Source organism: Oncorhynchus gorbuscha, linkage group LG10, assembly GCF_021184085.1.
Source record: "Oncorhynchus gorbuscha isolate QuinsamMale2020 ecotype Even-year linkage group LG10, OgorEven_v1.0, whole genome shotgun sequence".
Lineage (NCBI taxonomy): Eukaryota > Metazoa > Chordata > Actinopteri > Salmoniformes > Salmonidae > Oncorhynchus > Oncorhynchus gorbuscha.
In genome coordinates this window covers 61,489,145-61,514,406 of record NC_060182.1, presented here as the reverse complement: position 1 = coordinate 61,514,406, position 25,262 = coordinate 61,489,145, and the positions used below count along the sequence as shown (strand labels likewise).

The 25,262-nt window shown below is 44.9% G+C and overlaps 2 protein-coding genes across 7 annotated transcripts in view; one reads left to right on the top strand and one right to left on the bottom strand.

Annotated features, from left to right (window-relative positions):
• Window positions 1-23,130, top strand: part of rpap1 (RNA polymerase II associated protein 1) — a 33,686-nt gene extending 10,556 nt beyond the window's left edge. The window contains exons 1-24 of one of the 4 annotated variants that reach the window (XM_046366570.1): window positions 9,804-9,982; window positions 10,452-10,655; window positions 10,930-11,078; window positions 11,181-11,273; window positions 11,435-11,618; window positions 11,820-11,984; window positions 12,080-12,295; window positions 12,871-12,986; window positions 13,086-13,184; window positions 13,270-13,371; window positions 13,454-13,621; window positions 13,716-13,895; window positions 14,057-14,191; window positions 14,320-14,490; window positions 14,679-14,836; window positions 15,634-15,804; window positions 15,946-16,141; window positions 18,789-18,898; window positions 19,095-19,290; window positions 19,526-19,663; window positions 20,076-20,218; window positions 21,422-22,193; window positions 22,389-22,658; window positions 22,783-23,130. In XM_046366570.1, the coding sequence (XP_046222526.1) occupies window positions 10,484-10,655; window positions 10,930-11,078; window positions 11,181-11,273; window positions 11,435-11,618; window positions 11,820-11,984; window positions 12,080-12,295; window positions 12,871-12,986; window positions 13,086-13,184; window positions 13,270-13,371; window positions 13,454-13,621; window positions 13,716-13,895; window positions 14,057-14,191; window positions 14,320-14,490; window positions 14,679-14,836; window positions 15,634-15,804; window positions 15,946-16,141; window positions 18,789-18,898; window positions 19,095-19,290; window positions 19,526-19,663; window positions 20,076-20,218; window positions 21,422-22,193; window positions 22,389-22,658; window positions 22,783-22,932 (4,254 nt within the window). In that variant the 5' untranslated portion in view covers window positions 9,804-9,982; window positions 10,452-10,483 and the 3' untranslated portion in view covers window positions 22,933-23,130. Of the gene's footprint in view, window positions 1-9,803; window positions 9,983-10,451; window positions 10,773-10,929; window positions 11,079-11,180; window positions 11,274-11,434; window positions 11,619-11,819; window positions 11,985-12,079; window positions 12,296-12,870; window positions 12,987-13,085; window positions 13,185-13,269; window positions 13,372-13,453; window positions 13,622-13,715; window positions 13,896-14,056; window positions 14,192-14,319; window positions 14,491-14,678; window positions 14,837-15,633; window positions 15,805-15,945; window positions 16,142-18,788; window positions 18,899-19,094; window positions 19,291-19,525; window positions 19,664-20,075; window positions 20,219-21,421; window positions 22,194-22,388; window positions 22,659-22,782 lie in introns of those variants that run through there. The other 3 variants (XM_046366569.1, XM_046366571.1, XM_046366572.1) reach the window with 3 other exon arrangements.
• si:dkey-13p1.4 (transmembrane protein 151B) lies at window positions 1,522-9,280 on the bottom strand. 3 transcript variants are annotated; one of them, XM_046366573.1, is made up of 3 exons: window positions 8,771-9,280; window positions 8,362-8,651; window positions 1,522-4,684 (listed from the first exon to the last, which is right to left on the bottom strand). In XM_046366573.1, the coding sequence occupies exons 2-3, from the start codon at window positions 8,464-8,466 to the stop codon at window positions 3,110-3,112; spliced, it is 1,680 nt and encodes a 559-aa protein (XP_046222529.1). In that variant the 5' UTR covers window positions 8,467-8,651; window positions 8,771-9,280; the 3' UTR covers window positions 1,522-3,109. The 3 variants fall into 3 exon arrangements, with proteins under 3 accessions (XP_046222529.1, XP_046222531.1, XP_046222530.1); XM_046366575.1 differs by having other exon boundaries at window positions 1,522-4,681; XM_046366574.1 differs by having other exon boundaries at window positions 8,362-9,280.
• Window positions 23,131-25,262: the final 2,132 nt, after the last annotated feature.

Here is a 25,262-nt window from a genome sequence, read left to right as displayed (position 1 = left end):
CTTCACAAGGTCCTTTGCTGGTGTTCTGGGATTGATTTGCACATTTCGCACCAAAGTACGTTCATCTCTGAGAGAATGTGTCTCCTTCCTGAGCGGTATGACAACTGCGTGGTCCCATGGTGTTTATACATGCATACTATTGTTTGTACAGATGAGCGTGGTACCAGGCGTTTGGAAATTGCTCCCAAGGATGAACCAGACTTGTGGAGGTCTACAAATTTTTTTCTGAAGTCTTGGCTGATTTATATTGGTTTTCCAATGATGTCAAGCAAAGAGGCACTGAGTTTGAAGGTAGGCCTTGAAATACATCTACAGGTACACCTCCAATTGACTCAAATGATGTCAATTAGCCTATAAGAAGCTTCTAAAGCCATGACATCATTTTCAGGAATTTTTCAAGCTGTTTAAAGGCACAGTCAACTTGGTGTATGTAAACATCTGACCCACTGGAATTGTGATACTGTGAATCATAAGTGAAATAATCTGTCTGTAAACAATTGTTGGAAAAATGACTTGTGTCATGCACAAAGTAGATGTCCTAACAAACTTGCCAAAACTATAGTTTGTTAACAAGAAATTTGTAGAGTGGTTGAAGAATGAGTTTTAATGACTCCAACCTAAGTGTACGTAAACTTCCGACTTCAACTGTATATTTTAAAGATGCACATCAATACTGCCCTTAAGGCACAATAATTACTACTGTACCATTATGTAATACAGTAATCTACACTACCTTTCCAAAGTTTGGGGTCACTTAGAAATGTCCTTGTTTTAGAAAGAAAAGCAATTTTTTTGTCCATTTAAAATAACATCAAATTGATCAGAAATACAGTGTAGACATTGTTGATGTTGTAAATCACTATTGTAGCTGGAAACGGCAGATTATTTAATGGAATAGCTACATAGGCGTACAGAGGCTCATTACCAGCAACCATCACTCCTGTGTTGTATTGGCACGTTGTGTTAGCTAATCCAAGTTGATCATTTTAAAAGGCTAATTGATCATTAGAAAACCCATTTGCAATTATGTTAGCACAGCTGAAAACTGTTGTTATCATTAATGAAGCAATAAAACTGGCCTTCTTTAGACTAATTGAGTATCTGGAGCATCAGCATTTGTGGGTTCGATTACAGGCTCAAAATGGCCAGAAACAAAGAACCTTCTTCTGAAACTCGTCAGTCTATTCTTGTTTTGCAAAATGAAGGCTATTCCATGCGAGAAATTGCCAAGAAACTGAAGATCTCGTACAGCGCTGTGTACTACTCCCTTCAAAGAGCAGGGGTTGAAGGGAGTAGTACAGGGGTTTTCGAATGATCAATTAGAGTTTTAAAATGATAAACTTGGATTAGCTAACAACAACGTGCCATTGGAACACAGGAGTGATGGTTGCTGATAATGGGCCTCTGTACGTCTATGTAGATATTCCATTCAAAATCTGTTTCCAGCTACAATAGTCATTTACAACATTAACAATTTCGACACTGTTTCTGATCAATTTGATGATATTTTAATGGACACATTTTTTGGTGCTTTTCTTTTGAAAACAAGGACATTTCTAAGTTACCCTAAACTTTTGGACGGTAGTGTACATAGTATGCTGCTTTCACTTACTTGACACAGATACATTTTGTTCCATTAGAAACATGCAAAAGCAAATAAAATATAACTTCTCAATATTGTGTTCAATGTAGGTCAGGCAGTTTGATTTTCTGTGACTTTGGTGTTGTTTTAGGGTGTTTTCACATATAGTCCTCTTGAAAAGAACCAATCTCAGTCCTCTTTAAAGTGAACTCTAGGATTTAAAAAATAATAATCTAAAGAACTCCGTCATCTTTGTATTCACATTGCCCTTGCCTTTAAATGAGGACTCAACACTTTTGCCAGTTCACTTCCCTTGTTTTGTGGTCCGAGTTGTCTTTGCTGTCACAATTGCTAAGACAGATTTTGGTTCCATCAATGTTATTGGATAGCTAGACACACCTACTTACATTTTGGAAGCTAATATATTTAATCTAGTTAAAAGGTGAGACATAATAATAATAATAATAATAATAATCAGAAGGTATTAACATGTTCATATTATTGGTAACATAATAAATAGCAGAAGAATAACTGATGATAAGGCTGTAATTGAAAATTGTACACCCAAGGCTACTGCTCTTTTTGGGTACATAATCAATTCTAGCTCCTATGTTGTGATTCTCACCAAATATGTTGTTGCCTTCTCATAATGTTCAAACCTCACGATCGAATAAACAGCTCTCTCTTAGCCAAAAGATCACATATTGCAAACAAATAATCTGAACTAAAAACTCCACACATATTTTTGAATGTCTGTACATCCTTGACAATCGCTAATCAATATCCAAAAACGGAACACGTTGTTTTCCACAAACCTGCACATCATCTCTTTTGTGGCACCAATGTGAGGGGTTATGTCTTGGGAAATGGTGTTGCAGTGGCTAGTGTGTGGTGTGTGAATAATGATAAGCGAACCTGGGGAGATTGTGTTCACATTGCCCTAAAAAAGTGAATCTCGAGATGGTCTCAGTTCAGTTCACTTTGGGGACTCTTTTGAGGGTTCTGAGTTCCTTTGGAGAGTTCACACTGCACAAAAACAATTAAGCGAACCGCACCGATTTCCCCAAAATTGGCTGAAAGGGACCAAGTGTGAAAACACACTCAGAATGTGTCAATGAAGGCATTTTGAAATTGGCAATGATGACTAAACAGGGTAACAGTAATAAACATGTGGCCCATCAGGATGAAGACAATACAAATGTCCTTTTTTTAACAGACAAGGGCAACTTTTCACAATGACATAATACCAAATGCACAGCACTGAGAGCTGGTCATCGCTGAATCAAACATTCAAATCCAGCGCTTTTAGTTTGACTCACAATCATGTCTGCAGCAGGAGATAATACAGATCCAACGTGCACAAGAGACAGAACTATGCAGCCTTTATATGAATCTGAACATACAACACAGAGCCAGTTGTGTAACACAATTTCAGTGCTGTCAACAGAACAGTCTTTATATGCTCTTGGACTCTCAATATAATTTGGAATATATTGTTACTGAATCAGTCAAATGTCTCTTGGTCCCTCAGAGTGAGGTCTCCAGGCAGCAGGACCCCCGGCGGACATAATAGCGCCGCACCTCTGTGGTGGAGTCCCCACTACCGCAGCCCTCCGGTCGGTGCACAATGAGGACGGGGAAGAAGCGTGCGTCCCGGTAGCTGGGCGGGCTCTCGTTGAGAGCCAGCTGGCTGGAGTAGGAACGGCGACACTGCTCATCCACGCAGCAGCGGTCAGTCTGTGTGCTGCTGCGGCTCCTCCACAGGCCTACGGTGCGCCGAGAGCCGTACATCCGGCACAGTGAGAAGTGTGAGGTGTCCAGGGAGAGGCGGGAGTGAAAGGCGTGATGGGAGAAGATGGAGGAACAGCTGGAGCTGGTGGTGGCCCGCCTCTGTCCAACCTCTCTCTGAAGCTGGCAGCAGTGCTCACAGTCCTGCACCAGCGTGCCATAGCTCTGGGCTGGGTGGCTGTCTAGCAGGAAGCAATTAGAGGACCTGGTGTCATCAGCTGTACCAGAGTCCGAAGCCCCCAGGTTCATCAGCATGGCTTCTGAGTAGCTGGGGATCAACTGGTGGTTGGAGCGGATGTGCCACTCCAGCTCAGTGCTGTCCACGGTATCTACCCGAGGGAGACCACTCCTGATGGGAACCTCCTCCTCTATTGGAGAGGGGCTGCTGTGGCTGTACTCCAGCCCAAAGAGCTTCTCAACATGGTAGTGCACAAAGGCTGTACGGTACTCTATAAGCACCCTCAGGGGCCAGGACAGCATGAGCACAGCAGTGAACCAGAACGCCACCTGAGAAGTATACCAGGGCAACCGGTCAGGGTCCACGTAGGCTATCAGGTGCTCTTTAAAGTCCACGTTTTTCAGTTGCATCCCTTCCCGAGCCTCCATGTAGTCATCCAAACCCTCAATCTCTGAGAAGAACCTGGCACGTTGGTTGAGGTAATTATTTTCTGGTCCGGCCCCAGCGAAACTGAAGCACTTGGTGAAACGAAGTCTTGTCGCCGGGTGGCTCTCCAGTCCACGTAGATCCCGTGAGACGTCCTGCATACCGCAGTGACTGTAGTCAAACTCTCCCTCCCTCACGCGTGTGTTGACCCGCTCATGGTAGACCTGGGTGGTGGTGTAGGCATCCCCGGTCCGGTAGCGTGTCACCTGTCTGGTCCTCCGAACAAAATGGTAACTTATGGCCTTCCACCAAACACACGGACGAGCCTGTCGCATCCGCAATACCCGCTCATATACACTATCCACGTCAGCCTTACACTGTAGCTCACTGCAAGCCCGGCAGTGCCAACACTCTACCAGGTAGACGACATAGAGCATGAACAGGAAGGCCAGAGGGATGTACACGTAGCCGTCAGAGCAGGGGCTGTCATGGTAGATCATAGAGCGGCCTCCCACGTCAACCCCTCTGAGTGAGGAAATCGACGCTGTCAGGGAGGTGACGGATGAGTCGAAGCTGAGCTTTGTGACTCGAGTGAGCTGGCACCAAGCCACAGTGCCAAGGCAGCTGTACATGAGTAGGGAGAGGAGAAGGCAGCGCCAGTGGGACTCTCGGCACATACAGGCACTCAGTGACTGCTTCACAGGCCGCTGCTGCAGAGAGAGAGAGAGAGAGAGAGAGAGAGAGTAGTGAAAAGGGAGAGAGCGAGAGAAAAGCTTACATACAATACTCTAACTTTAAAAGAGTGAGACTGGCTGCATTTAAATAGCTTTTAGCAGAGCCAGAATTCCCTAGTGCCATTTCTTTAGGCAGCTGTACATGAGTTTGTCTAGTGTTTAAGAGAGCTGAGAGGCTTTAGCTGTACAGCTTTACCTATACAGATTTACCAGGTTGAAAGGAGAGAAAGCAACAGGGTCACATGAATAATAGATCTACTGTAGCATATGAAAGAGAATGGTAAAACATGATGAAAAGTGAGTACATACCAATGAGCCTAAAAAAAAATGCAGTGCTCCAATATTGCTGTCGGCAAAATGCTAATTAATATAGCAGAGCTGTAGAGAGAGAGAGAGAGAGAGAGAGAGAGAGTGGAGGAAAAAGTACCCAATTGATACTTGAGAGAGATACCTTTTTAATAGAGAGAGAGAGAGTAAAAGTCAAAGAGAGAGAGAAAGTAGACTCTTGTAGAGAGAAGAGAGCTCTAACTTTAAAAAGATAGTTGTGGATGACAAGTGGCTGCATTTAAATAGCTTTTAGCAGAGTTATTAAAAGGAGAACAGTGTTTTGAATAACTTCCAGAATTCCCTAGGGAATCTCTAATGAAAGTACAACCATTTCTTTACGTTGCCTCTTTCTAGCCATGCCATGTCTGATCAGTTTGTCTATATTTCTGTGTTTAAGGAGAGCTGGATCACAATGTAGGCCGGGACGACAACAAATCTCACAATAAAAAATGTATCACCAAAAAAAGACATATTATATTTCACGGTAGGCTGCACACATCCAATTCCCCAGATGGAATTTGTGTAATTATAGCCTGACAGACAGGAGGTACAACTCCAGCATTCAGAGTACACATCATTAACTACGGGTTATAAAATCCAGCTTCTCTGTGCCTCACATATCCATGCCATTACTAGGCTCTGTCTTCTTGAACATGTATTTATTAGGAATATTATGTTGTTTTCTGTCTTATACATAATAATGTACTTTTGAATGCAGAATTATAGTATATTCATGTAGATATAATGGTAGGGGTGGACATCATACAGGCCATATCTTGCTCTTGGCTATTGATGTGATCTTCCAAACTTTTGACTGGTACTGTATATAAATAATCTAATGAAGTTAGAGCTACAAACTTCGTTATACAGTGCATTCGGAAATCATACCGCTTCACTTTTTCCATTTTGTTACGTTAGACTTTTTCTAAAATGGATGAAATGTAATGTTTTACTTATCAATCTACACTCAATACCCCATAATGACAAAGCAAAAACAAGTTTTTAGATTTTTTTTGCAAATGTATACAAAAAAACCAACCTTATTTACATAAGTATTCAGACCTTTTGCTATGAGACTCTAAATTCCATTGATCATCCTTGAGATGTTTCTACATCTTGATTGTGGTCCACCTGTGGTAAATTGATTGGACATGATTTGGAAAGGCACACACCTGTCGATATAAGGTCCCACAGTTGACAGTGCATGTCAGAGCAAAAACCAAGCCTTGTGGTCGAAGGAATAGTCCGTAGAGATCCGAGACAGGATTGTGTGGAGGTACAGATCTGGGGAAGGTTACCAAAATAATTCTGCAACATTGAAGGTCCCCAAGAACACAGTGGCCTCCATCATTCTTAAATGGAAGAAGTTTGGAACCACCAAGACTCTTCCTCGAGTTGGCCACCCGGCCAAACTGAGATATTGGGGGAGAAAGGCCTTGGTCACCTCCCTGACCAAGAACCTGATGCTCACTCTGACAGAGCTTCAGAGTTTCTCTATGGAAATGGGAGAACCTTCCAGAAGGACAACCGTCTCTGCAGAACTCCACCAATCAGGCCTTTATGGTAGAGTGGCCAGACGTAAGCCACTCCTCAGTAAAAGGCACATGACAACCCACTTGGAGTTTGCCAAAAGGCACCTAAAGGACTCTCAGAACATGAGAAACAAGATTCTTTGGTCTGATGAAACCAAGATTGAACTCTTTGGCAACAATGCCAACCATCACGTCTGGAGGAAACCTGGCACCATCCCTATGTAACCAATGTGAAATGGCTAGCTAGTTAGCGGTGGTGCGCGCTAATAGTGTTTCAATCGGTGACGTCACTTGCTCTGAGACCTTGAAGTAGTGGTTCCTCTTGCTCTGCAAGTGCTGCGGCTTTTGTGGAGCGATGGGTAATGATGCTGCATTGGGTGTCAGTTGTCTGTGTGTGCAGAGGGTCCCTGGTTCGAGCCCAGGTAGGGGCGAGGGGACGGACCAAATTTATACTGTTACACCTACGGTGAAGCATGGTAATGACATCATCATGCTGTGGGTATGTTTTTCAGTGGCACGAACTGGGAGACTAGTCAGGATAGAGCGCTAGAGACCACAGACTAGGGGCGACGGTTCACCTTCCAACAGGACAGCCAGGACAATGCAGGAATGGCTTTGGGAAAAGTCTCTGATTGTCCTGAGTGGCCCAGCCAGAGCCCGCACGTGGACCTGATCGAACATCTCTGGAGAGACCTGAAAATAGCTGTGCAGCGACACTCCCCATCCAACCTGACAGAGTTTGAGAGGATCTGCAGAGAAGAATGGGAGAAAATCTGCAAATATAGGTGTCCCAAGCTTGTCATACCGAAGAAGACTCGAGGCTGTAATCACTGCCAAAGGTGCTTCAACAAAGTACTGTGTAATGGGTCTGAATACGTACTGTATGTAGAAGTGATATTTAAGTTTTTAATTTTTAATACATTTGCAAAAAAAAATAGAAAAAAATGTTTTTGCTTTGTCATTATGGGGTATTGTGTGTAGATTGACGTAAAAAAATATTTAATACATTTTAGAATAAGGCTGTAATGTAACAGAATGTGGATAAAGTCAAGGGGGTATAAATACTTTCCGAATACACTATACCAGTAGGGGAGCCTGAATACAAATAATCCACTTGGTTAGAGAGAAATTGTAATTGGTTTTTAATAAAGTAGTACAATATTAAGTGGGTATGTTTGCCTCCCCAGTTTTGCCCCCCCCCTCTCCCATTTTGTTCCATTATTTGATTGAAATAATATACCTAGACTTTAGCTTTTAAGAATCAATTACTAAACCACTCCTACATAGAAAACATATAAATGGATTTGAACACATTAATCTTCAGGGGCCATTTTCCGCATAGAGAGGGGGTTGTCCGATATGGGGGGAAACGCCTCCAAAAATTCTGCCCACTTTTTTCCCTTAAGGTGTTTGCCTAAGGATAGTCATATCTAGATCTGATCAAACTTCTGTCAGAAAATAGACATTTCCCCGCCAAGTTACTCACGAATAGCAACAATCAAAATGATACATGTCCACAGGTAAGGCCTATTCATTGTGTGCCTTTTCTTATAAGGCTGCGGGCTGCACTTGTTTGCACCAATTTAAAAGTTGCCTTTCCACCAAATATATATACAGTAGGTAAGTCGCTCTGGATAAGAGCGTCTGCTAAATGACTTAAATGTAATGTAAATGTAGAAGGCTATCAATCATATACTTTTAATTCATAAAAAATACATCATTATGCGCATTCTCAGGATGATGCTGTCATTACTATTATGTAATATACGTTCAGCCGCGTATCCTAGCGCTCACCTCCTCCAGTACATCAATGCTGGCAGGTGCATCCTCTCCATCATTGGGGGTGTTGGGCGCTGTGTCTTCCGCAGTGGTATCCGTTTCCAAATCGGGAGAGAACATGCTGCTGTCTGGACATGGCAGAATCAAGTCAAAGCTTCCAGTAGGCTACCCCTTTCTTTTCTGGTCCCCAACAGGTTCAGATCATCTGGTCTGGAGCCAAGGCGAATGGGGATCCCGCGTTTAGGAGCTCCAATCTCTTGAACCCGGGGGGCGGGGACGATTTGACCGCAGAGGCATGCGGATACCTTCAAGAGCAGATAAAAAAATAGATAAATGAAACACCGAAATGCCGCAGGTTGAAGGGCATGCGTGCGCAATAAACAGATATCTAAAATGAATGTCAAAATATTCGACTCTAGGCTACCTTGCACAGAGAAAGTGATGTCATTCGCTTTTTACAAGAATAATTTCAACAGCTTTAAACGATGTGCGTGTTCAGAATCAGCATCTGTTTCCCAATTAAATAAGAAGATGCGACTGTTCAATCACCACATCACTTTACATGAAGTAGGCAAGGCTTGGAGCAATTCTAGGCACCAGTTGTCGACTGCAGCCAGAAAGCCTCGTTCAAAAAAGTGAGATGTTTTTCTAAATCCTGCACCCATAGAAAGTAAATGTATGACTTCTAATGTAGCCTACGTTGTGACCTAACAAACTGATTCATCCTCATCATTATTCCTACATTCATCATCATATCGATGAAAGTAGCCTATTCATAGTATTTATAAAACCCTAGCCTGCTATAGGTACACAACTATCCACATCCGCTGTTATCATATTAATATATAAAATATATTTAAAAAAACGTTATTTCCCCCCAAAATGTATACCTAACCCAAGATAGACCACAGCCTGTCGTTTCCAATGTGAGCTAATGACTGGGCAGAACAAGCAAGGATACTAGATACTACTGCACTGTCAGGGCTAGGAACACAAGCATTTCGCTACACCCACAATTTCATCTGCGAAATAAGTGTATGTGACCAATAACATTTGATTCGATTTTGATTTGAAGGAGGTGGGCAGAGACAAGCACGAGAGCGTGATCCTATTGGCGCGTTCTAATAAATATTTCCGTTAGGGAACGCCAACTTTGAAGTACGCATGTGCAACTCCTAAATAACGCAATTTTAAAAACGTTGACAAAGGGAAAAGTTTACAAAACTTAGTCCACTCTATTAGTAACACCTGTTTGTTTTGGAAACAGAACTGTATTGAGATCAAATGTTTCTTCGATGAGAAAATTGGTAGAATGTCGGCCAAAATCCATATTCTCCCCACTGTCTACCACTGGGCTTCCTCTCATCACCATATTTGGTAGTGAGTAGAAACGTCAACCGATGCTTCATATTTATACATCCGGTGAAAAATCTGTCTCATTGTTCTAGCTGTGTTATTACTCTATTCTAGTGCATTCATGGTGGACTTTCTAATAACTTTTATTTTGAAGTCGGATTGTGGGCGTCACACTTTCACAGGAAGTTACCGCCACCTTGTTAGTGGATGTTTTTGAGTTTTGCACTCACGTTGTGTACGGTTTTCTGTGAATTATAACCCAGAGGATTTCTTACTGAAGGTGAATTCAACAAATACATTGAAATAGTAGTTTGTAGTTTGTAAATGTATGGCATTGCAACGGTCCCACATAATACAGCAGGAATGCTCCGGCTGTAGCTAGCCAGCAAGCTAACGCCAACTAGCTACTTTGGCTAGCTAGCTAAGCACTTTGCAATCATGAACATGTCATGATCACTATTAGCTAGGTTTTCAAGGCACGATCTCTGTTTATTAGCTGCTGGATCATTGCCTGTAAATTACAATGTTCTTGAACAGCTAGCTAAGCTAGTTAACATTCAAATTGCAGGAGAGGTGTTTACATGATATGGCGTACCATTAGGTGAGAGACGATGAGAATGTAATTGGTTGAAAGCTTAGTTAAAATGTTATTTTCTGATGTGGTAATAGTATAATATCACAGCCCTGTACCTAAACAAAGTAATACATAGCCATACACCGTATTGAGTGATACCCCACTATGTTTACAGATAGTCTAAGATGTTCCTTTATCTGTAAGGGGATGATACGGCGTCCCAAGCCCACTGACTCGGAGGCTGACCTCCTAGAAGAGCAGGAGAGGTTTCTTGCCTCGGGGACCCCATCCACTGTCAATGTGGTCCGGCGGCCGGACAAGAGATCTGGAGACACCAATGGGGCTCAAGGAGACCAGAGAGATGTGGTCACAATCCAAGGTTCATAGGCTGTGTAAACAGTCAGCCCATTGCTGAACTTTTTTTCCACTAATTGTTTTTTTGACCAATCACATAACATATTTTTACATCAGATCTTTTTCAGTGTTGGTCTGAATGGTAATATATATATATATATATCAGAATTGGGCTGTCTCTGTAAAAGTCTGTCATACACCTTTTTGTAAGATAGTTGATTGTGTGTAGCGTGGAGCCCAAACACAACTTTAGGTTTTCTGATTGTTAATAATATGAGGCTGTGCATCTCTTCCTTTAGATCTTCCAGATGAGCTCCCCACTCTGACTCCTGCACCTCCCAAAAAGTCTCGCCTCAAAGTCGATCGTGTTCGCTTCGAGGATGAGGACCCAGAGGAGAGGTTGGACAGACATGACACGCACATCAGTGCTGTTCTATCTAAGATCATTGTGAGTGATACTCTCGCCATCGATCTCCTGCTCAGCAGAGCCACACACAGTTCTGTTTGTGTCTCAACCTCAACTCCTACACTTTTGCTTCTCTTCCCTTAGGAAAGGGACACTAGCACTACACCAGTGTCCTTACCAGCATTCACAGGCCTTGCTTTTCCTAAAGTATTACACCGGCCTGAGATGGAGAGCATGGTAGGAGCTCAATTGCTCAGTTTTGTTATAAGGATCAATCAGTTACTACAGAATTTACCTCATACTATATGTGGTACAATTAATCCAGAATGGTGCTTCACAAGTTATGGATACACACACAAACTATTCCTCTTCCTCTAAACTATGTTATGTTACACTAGGTTCCAGCTGCTGGTGAAAAGAGGAGCATTTTTGCCCGACAGATTGCATCACAGAGAATAAAAGAGGGAAATACCCCTTTATACTTTGCACCAGAATCCAGGGGTCAAACATCTGGACCCAAGGTGCTGAACCTCTCTCCAGAGTCCACCATGGAGATGGATCAACCTCCCTCTAGACTTGACAGTAAGTACCAGAGTTCCAGTAATTCATTGAAAAGAATGTATTCCTGGCAGACAATCATTTGTACTTTGATGTCTACTCTGAAGGCCCAACTTGGCTTCCACTAAATGGGATGGCCTGCTTGGTTTTGTACTGTCCCACTTGCCAGCCAATACTAAACTGTTCAGTTGGGAAAACTTGCTCATGTCTCTCTTTTTCTTCCAGGATTCAGTGCAATGGCGGGCCCCAAGCTGGTATCCGGCCAGGGACTTGGTGGGTCAGACAGTACAGTAGAAATGCTGAAGATCCATCAGGAGAACCAGGCCAAATTACAGGCCATGTCTAATGACGAAATCCTGGAGGAGCAGAAAAGGCTGCTGGGTCAGCTAGGTAGGCACATGTTGCTATTTGAGGATTGTGTGCTGTGTTTGGTAAGGCTATGACGTGAGCCTTTTCAACCTTCAATCATATCGTGTACCTCTCAGATCCCAGATGTGTTGACTTTGTGAGGTCTCGTAAGGCACAGGGAGCCCTATCCTCTGCCCCACAGCCGTCCACCTCCCGGGATGAGAGACTCGGGGAACAGCGTCTACAAGAAACCGTCATGATAGGCGCCAAGAAGCCAGAGCAGAATCCTCTGGAGGTAGAGATGGAGAGAGAGGAAGATGAGGACGAACCAATCCCCCAACCGCCAATGAAAGGTAGAAGACATTATACCAATGTGCTGTAACTCCATTATGAATTAGCTAGAGAGCCTGCCTCTGCACTGTCAGTCTTAGCACACCTGGATGTCTGCCAACTGTTTTCCCCTCTCAGCTAATTGCACAAGTCATTTCGGATTGCAGAAAAAAGACCCCTTCGAGCTCCGTGACTAGAATACCGGGGCTGAACACTGATTTAAATCTGCCTGATTAGAAGGAAGCTGGCCAAATTCAGATTCACTTTGTGTAATGGAGATCGTGGGGGAAAGCCCAAGACATACTGTATGAACATGGAGGAAGAATTATTGTCCATTTCTGGACCACAGTGCGTGCCTACTGTATTTTGGATTGTTTTCAGACAGCAATGCCAGCATTACAAGCTTTTATTATCCATTACACTGATTGGAGAGAAATGTATGACTGAGTTGCTAGAGTAACTCTAGATGCATTCGAGTTACCCCAAAACATGGTTTCGATTCAGATCTTGATCATTTTGGATATTTAGCCCGTGAAGTGCTTTACAAATTGTGCTAAATATCGTACTAATGATGCATTACCACCGTGTATCTCTCCAGAGGAGGACCTGCCAGTCAAGCCTCAGAAGGAGTGGGTGCACATGGACAAGCTGGAGCCAGAGAAACTGGAATGGATCAGGGACCTGCCTGCCCCCAGGCGGAAAGGAACCAAGCAGGTACTAACTACTGTTTACACGGAACACTTTGTCAAGAGATGCGAGGAGCTTGTGTGTTTGTCTCACCTAGTGACTATCACTGTGCCTCTGCGCTGACAGGCCATGCTGGCTCGCTTTGACTTTGCCGGAACCCTGATCCCGCCTACAGAGGACCTGCCCACCCACCTTGGTCTTCACCACCACGGAGAGGAGCCTGAGGTCAGCATAGTGCACTAACACCCACATCTCCTGGAAGTTTTTCCAGAGAATACGCCTGTTGATGTCTTCTCTCTGTCTCCCTCAGCTGGCTGGTTACTCCCTGCAGGAGCTCTTCCTTCTCTCTCGTAGTCAGGTGATCCAGCAGCGGCGCCTGGCACTCAACACTCTGGCCCACGTCCTCACCAAGGTACTGCCTGTCAATCAGTTCGATCACATCAAAAGACAGTTGAATCTCCTTTAATTAACATCGGAGATCGGTGTTCCTGTAGGCGCGGGCTGGCGAGTTTGCAGCCGCTCTTAGGGGCAGTGTGGTGTCCACTCTGCTGGATGCTGGCCTTCTCTTCCTGCTGCGCTTCTCACTGGACGATAATGTCGAGGGAGTGGTGTCCGCCGCCGTGCACGCACTCCGAGCCCTCCTGGTGTCCTCAGACGACGAGGTAAGAGACCTTGCTTACAGTGCACTTTGTATCATCACCACTAGTGTACCACGGTGAGAGAAAAATTTTGATCTTTGTCCCTGTCTTGTTTCAGGATTGTCTGGACAGCACTCTCTCATGGTTCCGTGGGCTGGCCTCTTTTCCTCTACTGCCCACTGCTCAGGAAGAGGAGGATGAGGAAGACGAGGGGCTGCCCGAGGTCATGAGAGAGACGGCTCAAGAGAAGGAAGAGAAGAAGACTGATCATGACGTGGCCAGGAATGATGTCGTTAAGGTGACTAGAGAGCAGACTGACTAATCATCCCAACATTCCGTTATCTCTCCACTATCGCTCGCTCTGTGATTCTGCACCTCAATGTCTTTACACCCTGTGGAGTAGTGCTCGGGATAAATGCATTGTGTAAAGATGTCGACTGTGTTGGTTCTCTGTCTCAGGGTTTACTGAGGATGAAGCTGCTCCCTAGGCTCCGCTACATCCTCGAGGTGATCCGCCCGTCACCCAGGGTGGTCCAGGACGTGCTGGGAGTCCTGATCCGAATCGCCAGACACTCCTCCTCTGCAGCCACTCAGGTAACATCAGCGACACTGCCCACAATGCCCTCTGGCATATCTCTGCCGCTCTCTGGTTTTATTAGCTATAAGCCTCTTGACATGAGTTAACATTTGTAGTATGACTACTATCTGGACTGCCACTGCAGGTCTTGGACTGCCCTCGTCTGATGGGGACTGTTATGTCAGAGTTCCTGCCCTGCTCCTGGACAGTGCCTGCCTCACCCACGCCCCAGTCTGCATACGGACTGCCCGTGGCCAATGCCATGAAGCTGCTACGCGTCCTGGCCACCACTGGCAGGCACGCCTGTGCCAGGCTGGTAAGTTTGGAGAGAGTTTTCAAACCCAACTGCCAGCTTACCTCATGTAGTAATGCTACACTTAGCCTTCTTCTGTTGGGTAACTTCAATATGATGGAGTGATGCATTAGTGTTTTATGATCTTGATGTGATATATGATCTTGTCTAATAGACTAGTAGAATGAAGTCACCCTGACTGTGTTCCCCAGCTGAACTCTCTAGGTGCGCGGGAGCGTCTGTCTCGTCTGCTCGCCCAAGAGCCCAGCGAGCTGCTGCTGGAGCCAGAGGAGGCCTTGAGGGTCAGCACTGAGGCCTACCGGCTGTGGGCCGTTGCAGCCAGCTACGGACAGGCCTGTAACCTGTACACGTGAGTCACTGGTCTTCAAACCCCCAAACATCACCTACACGGAGTGTACAAGACATTAGGAACACCTTCCTAATATTGAGTTGCACCCCCCAGAACAGCCTCAATTCATCAGGGCATGAACTCAGGGTGTTGAAAGCATTCTACAGGGATTCTGGCCCATGTTGACTCCAATGATTCCCACAGTTGTGTCAAGTTGGGCTGGTTGTCCTTTTAAGTGGTGGACCATTTTTGATACACACAGGAAACTGTTGGAACGTTAAAAAAAACAGCGACGTTGCAGTTCTTGATACACACAAACCGGTGCGCCTGGCAACTACTACCATACCCTGTTCAAAGGTACTGAAATATTTTGTCTTGCCCATTCACCCTCTGAATGGCACACATACACAATCCATGTCTCAAGGCTTAAACATCTTTCTTTGACCTGTCTCCTCCCCTTCATCTATACTAATGGAAGTGGATTTAACAAGTGACATTGATAAAGGATCATAGCTTTCACCTGGTCAGTTTATGTCATGGAAAGAGCAACGGTCCCTAATGTTTTGCACACTCTATCTCTAGGCTCCTTGGGGATGGTGGGGCCGTAATAAGCAATCTGGACACGCTGTGTTAAAAAAATAGTATTCCTCCTAATTTCATGTTCAAAGGTATTGCTCAATACCACAGACAACCCAGATCAGATGGGTATAATTGCTTGGTGTTAGATTATACATGGCAGGAAAAGCTGCGTCAAAAACAAGTCTGTCCCTCAGGGTGAAAAGTACAGCAGCACATCTTCTTCCCTCTACCATTACCAGGGACCTTTACCCCATCCTGGTGAGAGTATTGCAGTCTGCCCACCGGCCCCGGCGCCCCTCGGAGCCCCTGTTGCCCCTGGAGCTCCACAGGCTCCAGGCCCTCCTCACTCTGCTCACACAGGTCACACACACCGCCGGCTGCCATCAGGAGCTGCAGGCTGGCCTGGTCAGGTAACACACACTCTGGATCTCTACCACTTCTAGCTATGTTCACTCCTGCAGCTTTGACGTGTTTCATGCGACTCCATGATGTGCTGCTTTGTATTGATAGCCATTGGATTCAACAGTGGCAAACCTCTACTTTCACTACAGTTCCCAGGGGGACGAGTGTCCTCCCCCACCGCCGGTGACGTGGGGTCATGTGACAGGTCTGCAGCCCACAGTGCTGGGGCTGCTGAAGGGCTGTGTGAGAACCCTGGGGGAGCCAGTCCAGAGGGAGAGCACCCTGAGACTGGTGCCGGCCTACCTTGTCTACATGGGGGCCTTCTACTCCCAGCTCTCCATCCAGGTGACTGTATAAAAACTATAGCAGTACTCAACAAGGGAATTAAAAGATCAGACCAGAATTCTATCTACAGTGCCTTGCGAAAGTATTCGGCCCCCTTGAACTTTGCGACCTTTTGCCACATTTCAGGCTTCAAACATAAAGATATAAAACTGTATTTTTTTGTGAAGATTCAACAACAAGTGGGACACAATCATGAAGTGGAACGACATTTATTGGATATTTCAAACTTTTTTAACAAATCAAAAACTGAAAAATTGGGCGTGCAAAATTATTCAGCCCCTTTACTTTAAGTGCAGCAAACTCTCCAGAAGTTCAGTGAGGATCTCTGAATGATCCAATGTTGACCTAAATGACTAATGATGATAAATACAATACACCTGTGTGTAATCAAGTCTCCGTATAAATGCACCTGCACTGTGATAGTCTCAGAGGTCCGTTAAAAGCGCAGAGAGCATCATGAAGAACAAGGAACACACCAGGCAGGTCCGAGATACTGTTGTGAAGAAGTTTAAAGCCGGATTTGGATACAAAAATATTTCCCAAGCTTTAAACATCCCAAGGAGCACTGTGCAAGCGATAATATTGAAATGGAAGGAGTATCAGACCACTGCAAATCTACCAAGACCTGGCCGTCCCTCTAAACTTTCAGCTCATACAAGGAGAAGACTGATCAGAGATGCAGCCAAGAGGCCCATGATCACTCTGGATGAACTGCAGAGATCTACAGCTGAGGTGGGAGACTCTGTCCATAGGACAACAATCAGTCGTATATTGCACAAATCTGGCCTTTATGGAAGAGTGGCAAGAAGAAAGCCATTTCTTAAATATATCCATAAAAAGTGTTGTTTAAAGTTTGCCACAAGCCACCTGGGAGACACACCAAACATGTGGAAGAAGGTGCTCTGGTCAGATGAAACCAAAGTTGAACTTTTTGGCAACAATGCAAAACGTTATGTTTGGCGTAAAAGCAACACAGCTCATCACCCTACTGTCAAACATGGTGGTGGCAGCATCATGGTTTGGGCCTGCTTTTCTTCAGCAGGGACAGGGAAGATGGATCAAATTGATGGGAAGATGGATGGAGCCAAATACAGGACCATTCTGGAAGAAAACCTGATGGAGTCTGCAAAAGACCTGAGACTGGGACGGAGATTTGTCTTCCAACATGACAATGATCCAAAACATGAAGCAAAATCTACAATGGAATGGTTCAAAAATAAACCTGTCCCGGTGTTAGAATGGCCAAGTCAAAGTCCAGACCTGAATCCAATCGAGAATCTGTGGAAAGAACTGAAAACTGCTGTTCACAAATGCTCTCCATCCAACCTCACTGAGCTCGAGCTCATTTGCAAGGAGGAATGGGAAAAAATGTCAGTCTCTCGATGTGCAAAACTGATAGAGACATAACCCAAGCGACTTACAGCTATAATCGCAGCAAAAGGTGGCGCTACAAAGTATTAACTTAAGGGGGCTGAATAATTTTGCACGCCCAATTTTTCCGTTTTTGATTTGTTAAAAAAGTTTGAAATATCCAATAAATGTCGTTCCACTTCATGATTGTGTCCCACTTGTTGTTGATTCTTCACCAAAAAATACAGTTTTATATCTTTATGTTTGAAGCCTGAAATGTTGCAAAAGGTCGCAAAGTTCAAGGGGCCCGAATACTTTCGCAAGGCACTGTAAATAGTCCTAACTGCCTGTCCTCGTCGTCCTTCATCAGTACAGATTGGAAATAGGCTTCCACTACAGTGCTGTGGTTAAAATATTTGCCCCCTTTCTGATGTTCTGATTTCAGATCTTCAACCAAAACCTAATATTAAAGGGAACCTGAGTGAACAAATAACACATTTGATACTTATTTCATTTATTTAATGACCAAAGTTATGCAATACCCAATTCCCCCTGTGAGAAAGTAATTGCCCCCTTACACTCAATAACCGGTTGTCCCACCTTGAGCTGCAATTACTGCAACCAAACGCTTCCTGTAGTTGTCAATCAGTCTCTCACATCGCTGTGGAGGAATTTTGTCAGTCTCTTCCACGCAGAACTGCTTTAACTTGGAAACATTTGTGGGCTTTCAAGCATGAACTGCTCGTTTCAGGTTCTGCCACATCTCAATCGGATTTAGGTCTGGACTTTGACTAGGCCAATTCAAAAACGTGAAATGTCTTGCTTTTCAGCCATTCTGATATAGACATGCTTGTTTGTTTTAGATTATTGTCTTGCTGCATGACCCAGCTGTGCTTCAGCACACGGATGGATGGCCTGACATTCCCCTTTTAAAAGTCTCTGATACAGAACAGAAAGGTGCTTCCAGGTGCTTTTTGGAAAACTTAAGCCTACTTTTTGGACGACGTGGGCCCCGTTGTCTGCCGAAAAACCAAACACTGCATTCCACAGTAAGAACCTCATACCAACGGTCAAGAATACGTTGCTGCCTCAGGACTTGGACGACTTGCCATCATTAAAGAAACTGCTATGCATCAGGGAATGTCAGGCCATCCATCCATGAGCTGAAGCGAAGCTGGATCATGCGGCAAGACAATGATCCAAAGCACACAAGTCTACTGCAAAAATAGAGAAAAAATCATTGGCCAGATCATTGCTTTTACTCATCGTCTCTAATCTGGTGCGCCAACCCTTTCAGAGCTCGTTCAATCCAGTGGAGTGTCTGCAGGAGCTGGAGATGCTGACCTCAGAGGTTCTTCTCCCTCTGCTGTCCCACGAGGCTGTTCACAGCCTGATTAACAACCTCAAGTGAGTTCCATCTACTTAGAAGCATAGGGCTACATCTGTGGTGATTTACTCCCTTACTGCAGAGCTTAATGGAGGGGATGTTGCTCTATCTGTGTGGTTAATGCTTTTTCTGTCTGGCCCCCGATCTAGTGCTGTAGGATGATACTCTGGGAGTGTGTCGTCTCTCTGTTGTGATCCATCTGTGTTGTGTTCCCAGGTGTAGTTCGGCAGTGTGTAACCCTCAGTCCTGCTGCCCCTCCCCTGAGACCATCCCCAGTCTGCCTGGTCTGCACTGCGCCGGGTGGACGTCTGCTGGGGGTCTGCCTGGACCCAACTCCCCCTTCCCCCTCATTACCTCCCTGTGCTATCTCCTGGACACCCTCACCAGCATCCACAGAGGCCTGGTCCGCAAAGTACGTCCTTGTGAAGCTGTGGTTACTCTCTGAATGTGACTTTTATCTCTCCGGTGTAAACACAAGCGTTTAGTGTTGTTCTGCGTGGATCGGAATGGATATCTGCCACCATCTAGTGGTTGATTCTGAGATGTGTAGGAAACAATTCACATTCATGTCTTTGTCTTCTTACCTTACAGTGGGCTAGTGGGCCTAGGACTAATCTCTCTCCTATGTTCTCTCTGTCTCTGTTCAGTTCAGCTCCCTCCTTCTCTTTGAGGCTGTGCTAGGATACCTGCGTGGCTGTGGCCAAGCCAAGCCTACCCTGTCTCATTGGGTCCTGCGTCATGAACACCACCTGCTCTACCTGCTGCTGAGGCTGGCCTGTAGACTGGTAGTGTATAGAGCCCAACTTCCATCACTCAGTCTTAGGCTAGTCTGAGTACCAGTCTGTTTAGCTATCATTCCACTTCTTTCCACTCCTGCCATGCTTAACATCACCTTTGCCATTTGACCCGGAGTACAAGGAGTGGAATGTTAGCCAAACAGACTGGTACCCATATAGTCACTCAGGGTCATGCTGTTTATCATCGCCCAGTCGGCTCATCTTGTGTTGTCATTGAGTCACTTTGTATCTCAGACCAGTGATTCTGTTAAGAGGTGCATATGTACATCTGATGTCTCCGCATGTTGTCACTTGACAAGTTCCTCAGTTAAATATTTCAGAGACAGTTAGTTTGCCATGATCATCTTTGTGTGATTTGGACATTTTGGATGAGTTACCTTTTTGTACTCAATGCTTCCAGGTTCCAACTGACCCAGAGGTGGCCAAGCATGCTGCCCTGTTTCACCACGTGTCTCTGGTAATGCTTCCCTGGCTATTACCTGGCAGTGAATACCTGGCCCATGAACTCATGGCCACCATGGTCTTCAACAAAGACTTCATACCGTGAGTCTTTTAGTGATACTGTCTCCATTACTCAATAGGTCATAGGTTTCGAAGCCGTTAGACTAGAGGTAGAAGTCTTCCCAGAGGCAATGAAGCTTTTTTTTTTTAAATTTAAGAATTCCTTTTTTCAAACAATTATCACATTTCATACAGACATGATATGTGACAAGGTAATGAGGTTCTCTCATTTTCTTTTTTGCCAAGTTCTGTTGAAAGCGAATGCTCTCACGAGCGTTGTCTATGGAATTAGGAAGGTTCCCCGGGGCAAATGTACATTACATGGTGGCCTCTCCTCACAGCAGCATTGCCAACCCAAAAGGAGTTCTCCTCCAGTTAAGTTTCATAAAACAGAACTTAAACTCTGGAATTCCATTGTAGTGAAATATTTGTTGTGTTGAGGTGCAGGGCCAGAAGATACATTGTTGTATGGGTGGTTTGCAGTGCATTGCATTAAACGTATGCCCAAATTGTTGATTCATTGCAAATGTATGTAGTTTATGGCAGGGGTGGGCTGCTCGTGGGCATTGTGCACCATGTGCAATAGAGTGTTTTATGTTTACACCGCATCTGTTCTGCTAAGCACACCATTTTTTTCTTCTTTAAACAAATTCTGACATTCTGTTTTGTTTTTACGTTTCCATTGTCTGGATCTAATTTGTTTTAGAAATAAATGCGAAGCAGGTTTTCAAAAGGTCGTGACTAAGGGCTTTGATCTCAAGTCCACATAAAGTGCACTGTTTTTTTCCCCCCCTCAGGGTGGGACTTTTCTGCGTTATGTATAGACCTGGGTTCAAACAGTGTTTGAACCCAGCTCAAGTATATGATAGGAAATAAATATACCTACTAAATAATTATACCTACTATTGAACCCAGGTCTGCTATGCATATGGGCTATTTAGAACACATGGTAATCTCTTTTGTGTTTTGTCGGTGTTGAGTGAGAGGACTATGACTATAAATCCTTTTCCAACAGGATATTAAGCTATATCATGCTAAGCCATCTCGCATTATATCGAGGTTGCACTAAATAGTAGCCTCCGGAGCTATATCCTGACCTTTTCACTTTAAGTTAGATCACTGCTCCATAGCTGGTATTCCTCTGATGCCACTGCCAACCTGCCTCATTAGTCTTTTTGTAAAGGACCTATTGTATTTGAACTCAGTGCTGTATAGCTCAACTATTCCATTCTCCCTGTCTTCCAGAGAGGGTCAGATTGGAGGGCCTGAGGCTGCAGAGATGTCTGAGCTGCGGGTCCAGGAGCACTCCTCCCCTCCCCTCCAGACCCTGGGTCCTCTGCTGAGGGAAGCCTGTGTCCAGCTGCCCTCTGTCCGGGGCTGCTACCTCTCCCACCTGGCCCACATGGAGCCCTCTGTCCTCTCCTCCATGGACTTCCATTTGGGCAGAACGCCCTGGCTCAACACCCAGCTCCTCCCAGAACTTTCTGGACCCTTCCTCCCCTCCGATTGGCCCTTCCTGCCACTCGTCAGCCTGTACGAGCGGGCGGGTGCACCGGACGGAGGGGGCCTGCAGGTGGAGTCGCTCCCTGCGGGGGCAGTGCAGTCGGTCACACACTGCCTGCAGTGGCTGCTGCTGCTGGAGGTCTGGAGGGAGGATGCCCTCAGGGTGGTACTGCCTGTAGCCAAGCTGGCCCGTCTGGCTTGTATCTTCCTGTGCTCCAGTGATCTTTTCATGGAGATGCCTGTCCAGAGGCTGACCTGGGCTCTCTTCAGGCTGCTCACCAGGCCCTCTCAGCTGGAGGCTCTGGACCTCAACTCCCCTCCTACAGGCCTGGCCTCCTTCAATGACCTCTATTCTGCCCTGGTGGGGCAGTTTGAGGCGGTGTCATTCGGGGACCCCCTGTTTGGCTGCGTCATCCTCCTGCCTCTGCAGAGGCGCTTCAGTGTCACCATGAGGCTGACTCTGTTTGGGGAGCACGTGGGCCTGCTGCGCTCCCTAGGGGTAACTCTGGAGCAGGTGAGAGGGAGGCTGGTTAACACACTGGGTTGAATGTTGTTGTAGAGAGCACAGGGTACATTATTGTGTAGACAGCCAGTAGATGGAGGTCTTGGGGCTCTTGTCACTTGCTGCAACGTTGTGCCTTTTGACAATGTGTCTAAAACATGTGACATAAAGAGACGCTAAATGAGCCCCTCTCTCTGTTCCTCCTAGTTGGCCATCCCTATGGAGAGGTTCACGTCACCCCCGGAGGACTCTCTCCCTCTGCTGCGCCTCTACTTCCGGGCGCTGGTGACAGGGACACTGAGGCTGTGCTGGTGTCCTGTGCTCTACGTGGTGGCTCTGTCCCACCTTAACACCTTCATCTTCTCTCAGGACAAAGCGTCACAGGTCCAGAGCACGTCACAGGCCCAGGGTGTGGACCAGCAGGTGGAAACAGCTCGTCGTAGCCTCCTGAGGAAGACTCACTACCTGACTGATGAGGTACACACTCACTCGCCTTCCCCCGGGGTCTTCCATCTCTCCACTGCTCCTGACTCCTTCCCCACAGCCTTCTTATCCTCCTGCCATTCCTCCTCTCCCCTAACATCTGTCCTATCCTATCTAGGTGTTGAGGAGCCACCTGCTGCTGTTTAGGCTGCCCCAGAAAGACGCTGAGCTGGGCTTCAACACTTACGACCAGCTGCCTCCCATCCGGCAACGCAGGCTGGAGAGTGTTCTGGGGACCCAGGGGACGAGCGATAGCAAGGGGGAATGAGGACAGAGAGGAAGGGGGGACAGATCCTGGCTCTCATTTGGAGCGCCGTGGTCATGCCCAAGGGTACCAGATCCAAGAGGGCTTTACTGGAAACAGTGTGTAGGGATAAAGAGAGTGCTGTAAAGGTGCCTGGAATTGTCTGTCAAAACTCTGTCTGTATTTTGAATAAAGATGCTTTTGTATGTATATGTAACTTCAGCACTGTTGGAGAAGTTAATTAGTCTTTTATTACATTTAAGTCATTTAGCAGACGCTCTCAGCCAGAGCGACTTACAGGAGCAATTCGATTTAAGCTATTTGGCTCAAGGGCACATCGTCAGATTTTTCACCTAGTTGGCTCGGGGATTTGAACCAGTGAGCTAACGCTTTCAACCGCTAGGCTACCTGCGGCATAGCTTTGGGACACAACATTGGGAGTCTGTGTATTGGTTGGACTCCCTGAGTTGTGAATCGTTCTGGTGGGTCGTGACCGAGAATAACCCTACCACAATATAGCCGACTACGTCAACAACAAAAATCCTGTCAACGAAGGCATTTGTATAATCTCTATGAACTCTACTTACCAGCAATAAAGTGAAATGACCCTTGCGATCAAATAAACTTCTCAATCCAATTTTTGTCCGAACCACACCATATACATGTAAAGTGCGTGGTCTAATGGCAGCTTGGTGTCTAACTCAAGGAATATGGTGCTGTTCAGACAAAAGTTGGATTCAGACGCTTTTTTTTAATACCGGGGGACATATTTCACTTTACAAATACAGCTTCTTGAGGTTATTCATATGCCTTTGTTGACAGGAAACATTTTCTTGATGAAGCTGGCTATATTGTTGTAGCGCAAGTTTGGGTGGGTTACTTTCTAAATGTAATCCGTTACAGTTACTAGTTACCTGTCCAATTGTAATCAGTAACGTAACTTTTGGATTACCCAAACTCAGTAACATAATCTGTTTACATTAAGTTACTTTTAGATTACTTTCCCCTTAAGAGGCATTAGAAGACAAAAATGTATGTTACCAATTGAATGACTATCTATTGTAGGATAAATCAATGTTAAAGTTTACATAGCTGGTCATATGGATGTAAAATTTTACTTTATGGGGTTGGTTATGTAGGCGTCTTCTAACCCATCTCTTTCCAGTACATATAATAATATGATTAAATTATATCTTTACATTAATATGTATAATTTATAAATCCAAAAATGGATGTAGCAACTACAGATAGACTTAAAAGGGTCATTAAAAGTGCAAGTTTGAGCATGTGTCCATTAGGCTTTAGGATTATTTTTTTATCAGCATGAATTAGATTGAGCAATAAAAGCCCCACTTTTATTCCATAGGCTGGGATCCTCACTATGCAGCTGTTTCAAGAGCATATTTTTCACTGGCTGTCCACTGGTTTTAAAAACAATGATTGATAGGCAGCTAAAACTTCTTGAATTCAACCATTTTTTTGGTTCAAATACACATTGTCATCTACAACAACCACAATCCGTAAGGCACAAATAGCTAAGTGAGAGTGCAGCCGTGTGATTCACATCAATGTACTATGCAGATATAAATAATAAGTGTTATCCGTATCATCGTAGAATACACTGCTGTCATCCTTACCTCCAAGCGTTTATTCAAATTGGATAATCTTTGGATGCCGACAGCAGTCGCACCATTGGACTGTAGCCTTAAAAAGCCTATTCCTGCTCTTTTCCCCCGACCCATCAAACACATTTGTTGTGTCGTCATAGTGGTCTTGACGTGTGGTCAGACTCGCTCAGGTGGAACAAATTTAAATTTACGTCTAATCCGTTACTCCCCAACCCTGGTGTTAGAGTTATTTTCTGTCGCCAGCCACCAGAACTATGCACAACTCAGGGAGTCTAACCAATATACAGACACCCGATATTGTCCCAAAACTACCTGCCGCCCTAATCTTCATAGTCATTCAACGTTTGACAAACGTAATTTCTGCCTATCTGATCTACCTACAACTGAATATGCAGTAATGGTTTTCGTCCGCTGCCACAGCAGAGCATGTAATGTTCCACATGGTCTTTTGCAAATCAAAACAAGGTACATATGTCTATAAGTCACTGCAAATGATTTGTTTAGAAGATAATTATGCTGGCTCCAGTTTTACTTGAATATCATATAAGCCAGAAAAACACTGAAACACTTATCAAATCACATGTTATTACTACGTTGCAATTCAAATAATGCTTACTCTGTGAATTTCCACTTTTACCAGCGTGGCCCCTGTTACTTTTCCGTTGAAGCTACTTAACTAGTGCCTGTGTAAAATCTAATTTTGAAAATGCCCACAAGCAGTATCAA

Coding starts and splice junctions, on each gene's coding strand:
- si:dkey-13p1.4 (XM_046366574.1), bottom strand. CDS start 8,466: ATGTTCTCTCCCGATTTGGAAACGGATACCACTGCGGAAGACACAGCG. Junction 4,685..8,361: donor GCATTGATGTACTGGAGGAG/GTGAGCGCTAGG, acceptor CTCTCTCTGCAG/CAGCGGCCTGTGAAGCAGTC.